The 8441-nt window shown below is 38.1% G+C and overlaps 1 protein-coding gene across 1 annotated transcript; it reads right to left on the bottom strand.

The window, feature by feature from the left end:
* Positions 1-6377: 6377 nt before the first annotated feature.
* On the bottom strand, positions 6378-8411 carry pole4 (polymerase (DNA-directed), epsilon 4, accessory subunit). Its single transcript, XM_023405260.2, has 4 exons — positions 8037-8411; positions 7539-7623; positions 7184-7225; positions 6378-6597 (listed from the first exon to the last, which is right to left on the bottom strand). The coding sequence occupies exons 1-4, from the start codon at positions 8283-8285 to the stop codon at positions 6584-6586; spliced, it is 390 nt and encodes a 129-aa protein (XP_023261028.1). The 5' UTR covers positions 8286-8411; the 3' UTR covers positions 6378-6583.
* Between the last annotated feature and the right edge of the window lie 30 nt (positions 8412-8441).

Here is an 8441-nt window from a genome sequence, read left to right as displayed (position 1 = left end):
CTCCCTCCCTCTCTTTATACCTCCCTGCCCATCTCTCACTCACTCACTTCCACCACCTCTCTTTTTCTGTCTTACCGTCTTTCCCTCCCACCCTCTGTTTTTCCATTTTCAGTCATTCTCACGCTCAACTAAACTCCCTCCCTCATTCCCTTTCTCTTTCACACTCATCTCACCTCTCACTCATTTCTCCCTTCTTGTTGCCTCGCTCAAAATGCCAAGCCTCATTTGTCTCATTTGTGGCTTTAAATTCCTCTTACATCCCACCTCGTCTCTTGTCCTCAGTGCATTTTCTCTGACAGGACTGAAACAGATTTAGCGGGTGAAACCAACAAGGAATCACCCTGTAGCTTTCGCATCAGCCCTGATTTGGCATTAAAATAGCAATTCATCTCCAAATAATATTCAATTAACCCTAGTATGCAGCTGTATAGTGTAGTTGCGGAAACTCTTAGACTGAAGAGTGGGCGTGTCTCACTTGTGCATCTGGATCAGTCTTGAAGCAGAGTTATGTTCTGTGATGGATTCCAGACAAAATGCCAAACACACCTAGAAACTGTGATAAACTGCATTCATTAACTTAGAAAGGAAAACATGTATACATTTATCATGGTAAAAAAAATGCAAGTTGTAGATTTGTGATGTTAAATGTATCATTAACTTGTACCATTAAAACTGAACTCTACCTGTAATTGTGCTTTTGTCATTTGGATTAGCCTCCTGCAAAATCTCAGGGAAGATAAATCAATGCACTTCTTAAAGAAATCTTCTTAAGACCCATTTGTTTTCTTCAGTTTTCTCTTGATTTTATACGTTGTATTCTGTGGGGTTTAAACTTAATGGGGCTGTTTTTTGCCTGTTAGTAATGGGAAATGTCCCCTCTTTGCACATTTTTAAAGTGGTGTTCCACAAGATTCTGTCTTTGGCGTCTTGCTGCTTTCAGTTTTTATGCCCCCATTATTCAAGTTATTGTTAAAACAATATTTCCTTCCTAAGCTGATGACACACCGCTGTATGTTGAATTTAAACTCACAATGTAGCTTGTTTTAAGTGACTCCAGTGATAAATGTCAAAAAAAAAAAAAATTCAGCCAAATAAAGACAAATCTTACATGCTTTTGTTTGGCCCTTCTAATCAGACATTTCATTTACGGAACAAACTTGGAAGTCTGGCAGCCTATATGAAACCGTTTTCTTGCTTTTATTTCTTTTTTTATGGCTTTGCTCATGCCAATGTATCATTGTCACAGAGTACATGTAATGTATTAGGTCAACAAAGTAATTCTGAAGTTTGAAAAATAAGCCCATAATATGTCTTTGTAAACTCTCCCTGCCAGCCCATAAATCATAATAAAATTGTTACTTAGTTTCATAACTGAATACCACTCAAATAAGCTTTATCTTAGAGTCAAGCATCTACATCCATTACAGACATGCTTCAACAGAAAACAGCATCAGGGCCAGAGAAAAACCAGAGAAACTGATGTGGGCCTTCCTTTGAACCAACATACAAATACAGACGCCGCAATCAGATGATGCCAACAACAACAACAGTGTATGAAATGATCGATCAAAGGCTTGATTATGTACACAAATGTTGTGACATTGCATTGTTGACACAGTGATAGTTGACAAAGTGTTAAATGTTCTTTGGAAATTAATAATTATAACTAATTATAATTCTTATCAATAAGAAAATACATGATTGTGTTTCTATCTACTCTAGCAGGCCTGATTGTCATTATATGGTAATACATAGATAACACCATCCAGAGAGTTATCACAGTAGTGTTGCTCCCTTCACACTTTCTATGGCCAGGAAATATTTGAATGTCTTTGACTGTGTTGCCTTTTGCTTGGAGAACTGCTTATTCCCATGTCCTTAAAGGGTCTAGTCACCCAAACGTATGGCAATAGTACAAACTAGCCATGCAGGTAATGTTGGTTTTTCACTTGATGTCGTTTAGAGATATTCACCAAAGGTTCATTATCACCCAAACACAATGGAAGTGAATCATTTGCAGTTTTCAAAGCATCAAAAGAAACATTACAAAAGCTCAGCAGCAATGTTCATAAACAATCTCCTTGGTAATTGTAATAATACACAGAATTCACCATCAGCTCAGGGAAAATATGTTTATTTTCTTAATTTGGCTGTACTGTACTCAAATGGATCATGACATCACTGTTAGGTGTGGTTGCAGGAGCAGTTGAGCACACTTCCACCCTCATCTGGGGTGGTAAAAAACTTTTATGTCAGAAAAACCCTGCTCTTCATCGAAGTATTAAGTGACAAATCCACTATTTTCTATAGTATTTTTAGGACCTTTTATGCCTGTATTATAGGTACACAGTAGAGAAATGATGAAAAAAAAAAAAAAACAATTTACAAATGTGTATTCTTTGATATCATAAATCATAATCATTTCTCTTACTTGGTGTGTACCTAGTGTTATTTTGTCATAGCTTCAGGGACACATTACCAGTTTGTTTGTTTTTTTATTTCATCTTTCATTCCTGTAAGTTTTCTCAGAATTACAACTAATTAGCCAACACGTGGGACTGTATCCTTAAATGTCAATACAAGTGTATTGTGTCTTGTGGCTGAATTTAATTCTGATCTACTAAGACTGCTGTTGCATGGTGGAGAAACTTGTATCTTCACTCAAGTTATTCCTGTTGGATTGACACCAAAGCCTGACATTTATAGTTGCTGGGTTAGATAACTGAAAATGTTTCTGCTATCATATTCCATTGTAGATATGCTGGAACTTCTGATGGTTCAACAGGTCTTAACATAGAACAAATCATTCTCTGGCTCCTGAAACACTTGGTGGAAAAATTTGACATATTCAGACAACACAGAATCAATATGTTCCTTATGGGCATACATATCAGAAACCTGGGTGTGAAAATATGCAGTATGCACACAGAGGGGTGAGGTTAGGGTAAAAATGTGTATATACATGTGTGTGTATGCGTTGGGGGTGGGGTTAACTGTTGAAGAATTTGACCCAAGAAATCAGGTTGGAATCTCAGCTGCAAAAACATACCTTCCACATGACTACAGGTCTGCTTGTGAGCCAGATGCATTTTCTGCATATCTTTGCAGCGATTAAAATATCTCCTGTCAAGGTGTGCAGACTCACAAACATTTGGAAATCAAATAAATAAATAAATAAAAGCAGCAGCAGTGAACAGTGGAGCTGACAGTCTAATGTCTTTCTCTTTGAGGGGGTGAAGAGCTTGAGAGGTACAGTATATAAGGATGGTATGGCCTCCTGGAGATGTTGGAGGGCTTAGTGAACTGCTCTGGACATGCAGCCAGAGATTTTACTGTACCTGAGAGGGATTTCCAAGAGATAAATTGCAGGGGGTAAATACTTTGTATAATCTTTGAAAGTAAGAAAGCTGTATGAAATGCTCCCAATTAAAGGAATAGTTCCAAGTTCTAAACTATTGGATGGGTGGCCATGAAATCTGGTACAGACATTCGTGGTGCCCAGACAATGTGTGTTGATGACTGTAGTGATTCCCTGACTTTTCCTCTAGCGCCACCATGAGGTTCACAATTGTAGTTTTAAATGACACCTCTCAACAGCTATTGGATGGATTGTCATAAAATCCCTCAGGATGAACAGTACTAACTATCATGATCCCTTACCTTTTCCCATCAGCCTCAGCTGTACATTGTGTTAAATGCTGATTAGCAAATGTTAGCATGCTGACATGCTACAAGTTGGGTAAACAACACGTTCCCATTGTTATTGGGAGCATGTTAGCATTTAGCTCACACCAATACAATGCCTATTTAATAGATGCTAGCATGGCTGTACACTTGTTTAAGCTTTGGACAAAGTTTGGCTAGCAGTTTCCACCTGTTTCCAGTTGTTAAGGTAAGCTGATTTTCCCATGGCTTTTTGCTTCCTATTTAGAATACAGATATGAGTATGCTATTGATCTTCTCATCTAACTCACCACTATGTTAAACCAGGCCTTTAACTTGAAACTCAAAATCAGCATATTAACATTGTGTAGAAAGACTTGGTTGTATTTTATCTACAGGTAAAATAATTTTACTCTAATCTATTCCTGTGATTGTATTATAAATGTTACTGTAATTTGTTTTACTGGTTTAGGTGAAATAACTAAACAGTAAAATAAATGATTTAGCCTTATTTCACTAACAAAGCCACACAATCAAAGTTTATTCTCTCAGCATGCCATTTATCAGTATGAAAGAGGACCATCAGGCCAGCCATTCCAAAGGTCATTGTTCATGTTCTGCTCTGGACAGTGGGAGGCTCTACATTTTCTTTTCACATGAGATTTCCTTAATGGAATGTCTTTATTGACTGTGGAAATAAAATGATGTCCAATCCTTCAATATGTGATTATATTTTATTAGAAAAGAGCAATCCATGTTCCCTCTTGCCAGTCAGGCATTCCTCTGCAGGGAGTTGACTGGTGCTCTTCTGAAACCAAACATCTGTGCTTCTCACAGCTCTGTTTCATTACTCCTCGAAACACTAAACCCAGAAAATCAGCTTAAACACACTCAGGCATTTATTTTGAAAATCCCCACTGCAAAAACTAAAGGAGTCTTGACTGTGCCTAGAGTGTGAAACTGAACACTTTGGAAGTGTTTAACAAATGCTGCCAGGAAGATCAACACACATCTCAGGTCTGGAGAGATTCAGATACATTCCTAATGCAAACTTGAAGCTCTGTGTGATTTTCTCAGTGTCACCGTGTTGAGCAAGATATTTAACCTTCGCCATTTCACCACTGGCTTGTATTGTACTGTGTACATGTCCAAAATGTACTGATGCAGCAGCCAAATGGGGGAGTTCAAATAAATGCTAATTACAGGATATTTATAACTTGATCACTTTTCCAAGAGATTTACTGTTTGTGAAATTGAGAGAAAAAAGGGATGTAACATACAATTGTCAGGTTATTGCTCATTATGGAAACCATCTTGGCTCATGTGTAACCTAAAGTTTCTGTGCTCCCAAATAGAGCCTTACTTAAATTGTCCAGGTCAATATTAGCTTATCACATAAGCAAATATGACAGCAGATAACCAACATGAAACAGCAGTAGAAATAGATACGTCTGTGGTCACTTGGTGTCACAACATGTTTGTCCACCAATGAGCATTTAGTTTTATTTTCCAGCTGTATGTACCACTCAGTATATATCATGGTCATAGCTCTTTTATCACCAATTTTCAGGGATCTATCAGCCAATATATTATTAGCCAAAGTGGCCTCACTGTTCATCAATGCACAATATTTGAAACTACCAGAAACCTTGTACAAAAGACATAGAAAATTAAATAGGGCACTGATATTAAAATCCTGAATATTTTCCCTTGCATGGATGTAAGTGTATTTTGGTCCAATTAACATATCAGACAGGAAGTTAAAATCAGTACATTTTGCGATATTCCCATAGCCTGATATCACCACTGAGAGATCCAAGATGAAAAAATACTAGGCTAGGCTAATACTTGGCCAGAAATGGTGTATATACATTAAAAGAAAAAGAAAAAAAGAATCGTTTTCAAGTTTCCTAACATAAAATCAGTTTAACTGAAAAACTCCAATCAGTTAAGATGATACCATCAACTTTAATACTAGGCAGAAATCCTTGAAACATGTCGACAGGTCAGTACCCTGGACAGTTCCTGCGACAGTTCCCGCATCCCTGGAGGTCCCAGCATCAGCACCATGGACAGTGGTCTTAATACACTGCAGAAGGTTAAGAATGATTCACCTGAATTGTACAGTAATTCAAGAAGGATCTACAGTAAACAATGTAGTTTCCCTAACTGTGAGTGTTAGCGTTCCTTGCACCTGCATTTTTTCACATTTGCAAGATGTTTGATTGAGCAGACTTGTTACCACTGCTGCTAGTTTACCCAGATTAAAATCAGATTGAAGAAATTACTGTCTGCTAAGTAATCCTAGTCATTAACACTTGATAATAAGGAAAGCATGTGACATTAAGTAAGAGAAACTACTCCTCAGTCGATGGAGCTTTGTGATTGTGTCTTTGCTGAGGAAAATTGGGTAAGATTACATGTTTTTCAGTTCCAATTAGTTATTTTAGCATTTGTCCTACAATCCATCAGGGCACCTTGTAGATAAATATCCTATTTGATAAAGTAATTTTTACATTGGAGCTAAGAGTGTGAAATGCTTTTTTTGTTTTCAATGTAATGCATACATAATCAATCACCCTTAAGCCCTTGTGAACTTGTATCTGATCACATAATACATGACTATATTTGTCTTGCAAATCTCAAATTTACCATAAATTCAGTTAGTATTGAACTGTGTTGATGAAGATAGAATGTTTAATTCTGACAGAAACTGCATGTTTAAAACTTAAATTTATTCCATTGTACAATAGTATTTCACAAATATTTACAAATAATGTACACATCCCCAATGATGTCTTAAGTATGAAAAATCTTACTGCCACATTGTAGAAAAGCATTTATAAACATCAAATATGATGGAAATTTTCTTGGATGGTTGCAGATATTCAATGTTCTTATTGGTCTCCTGAAGCAGCCTTTAATCTAGAGTGCCTAGAGAGAAAACAAAGAATTAGTACAGTGTGTACAGGTACCACTTGAAGTCGATCCAGTCAGTTACATGTGTACACATCTGTATGAGCATGCTAAATAGGGGTTGGAATCACAGAGTAACTCAAAATACGATACTATCACAATACGTTGCCCATGATAACGATTTATTTACATTCAGTCTGATTTGCAGCAGACTGCTGACAGCCTGTGTGTGTTTATGCCAAGTGTGTGTTCGTATGCGAGAGTGAAAATTCTGCCCTCTCTGTTACAGGAAATGCAGCCTTGCTGTTGAGACAGCGCTGAGTAGTTAAAGTGTATGATTGTGTGTGTTTGTGTGCATAACAGCATCTCTGGTCTGCTTGGTCTGGCAATGTGTGTGTGTGTGTGTGTACACGTGTGTGGGGCATTCATGTTGCGTTGTCCTTATCAATTTTATTTGTGCCATGAGTGTTGTAAAAGCTGAAGTCGGTACAGACTATCAATTTGAAAGACTACGGTACCTCAGATTCAGGTTTACATGTAATAACTCTGAACATGGGTGTATTCATGCAATGATGATGCCAAGCATCTTGAGGATAAGGCTTACCTTCAAGAAATGCAAATTCATCTATGGCCTCTATTGCGTTGTCTGTGGAGGCAAAAGAGAAGGGACATGATTTGATTGAGACAGACAACAACAGAAGATACAAGAGTCAAAACTGATTTATAGGTCTTAACTTCCAGCTGATCATACAGATCTAATAAATATCTTAGGATTGTTAACATAAGTTAAACATGTTTACCAGTGCAGCAAAACAATCTAATCCCCTCTACAATAATCAGCACAACTTTAGTGTGAAATAATTAATGTCCGAGTCCATCAGCTGAACATTAACATCATAAACCCATTTTAAAGCACAGTGATCCTGTATGTAAGAAATTCTTTAGTTTACAGTGCTTACCCAAGTCTTTTCTTTGCAAGGTTTTCCTCTTCCCTTGCTGGGCGTACACCAGGGCATCTTTGGCAATCATCTCAACAAACAACTCCTGGAAGACAAAAAAAACTTTATTATATATTAAAACTAAAACAAACTGAATTGCTTTTTCTATGAAATGTCAGAAAATAGTTAAAGGTGCCCACCATAATTTCCCAAAGCCACTCTTTCCTTACAAAATGTATTATTGTGTAGAGATTTTATTTAATCAATATCTTTAAAAAAGCTAAAACAAAGATGGAGTGCATCTTTGATGTCTTTTGTTTGAGACAAACTGCTGCTGTATTTGATAGTAACATTTTGTATATTTTTACAGCCATAGGTTAAATAATTAGATAGCATCTCTACTTCAGTGGTTGTAGGTGGTGAGCACACCTTGAGAGGTTTGTGGAGTTTATATTTAAAGCTTTACTGAAACAGTATCACACAGACAGATAGCAGTATGTGTTGCTGGAGGACTTTTACCGTGGCTTTAGCGATGATGAATACAGACTCCTGGCTGGCAAGGGACACGTCTGGGTCGGTCTTCATGAGCGCCTTGATGCGGGCCAGCGGGAGTTTGGACAGTCGGCTGTGGCTCACGGCGGCAGCGGGGCCTGTCTGCTGCTGGCTGCTCTCCTCCTCCGCCTCGGCCCCGCGGCTCTCTTCCTCGCTCCCACAGCGGTCAGGGTCGAGCTCCGTGGGGGTGACAGGCGTTACCACTGTTGCAGCCATTTCCTGGTTATATTCTTTACACAAGAGTTAGATCAAAAAGACACACACACACAAATCACCACCGTTATCGAGCTACATGTCGCACATGACAACATCAGTAGCAGCGCGCCAGCATGTGTTTCCGGCCTCTCGGTGAGGGGCCTGTGTTGATTCGTC

This window comes from Seriola lalandi, unplaced genomic scaffold (genome assembly GCF_002814215.2).
Source record: "Seriola lalandi dorsalis isolate HSWRI2012SDOR001 ecotype SW California unplaced genomic scaffold, Sedor1 jcf7180002054267, whole genome shotgun sequence".
NCBI lineage: Eukaryota > Metazoa > Chordata > Actinopteri > Carangiformes > Carangidae > Seriola > Seriola lalandi.
This window is presented reverse-complemented; position numbering and strand designations above follow the sequence as displayed.

Excerpts from the sequence above, each read along its gene's own strand:
- pole4 (XM_023405260.2), bottom strand. The coding sequence starts at position 8,285 with ATGGCTGCAACAGTGGTAACGCCTGTCACCCCCACGGAGCTCGACCCT. Across the intron at positions 7,624-8,036 it reads TCATCATCGCTAAAGCCACG|GAGTTGTTTGTTGAGATGAT; the intron begins GTAAAAGTCCTC and ends TTTGTCTTCCAG. Across the intron at positions 7,226-7,538 it reads CTTGCAAAGAAAAGACTTGG|ACAACGCAATAGAGGCCATA; the intron begins GTAAGCACTGTA and ends TTGCCTCCACAG.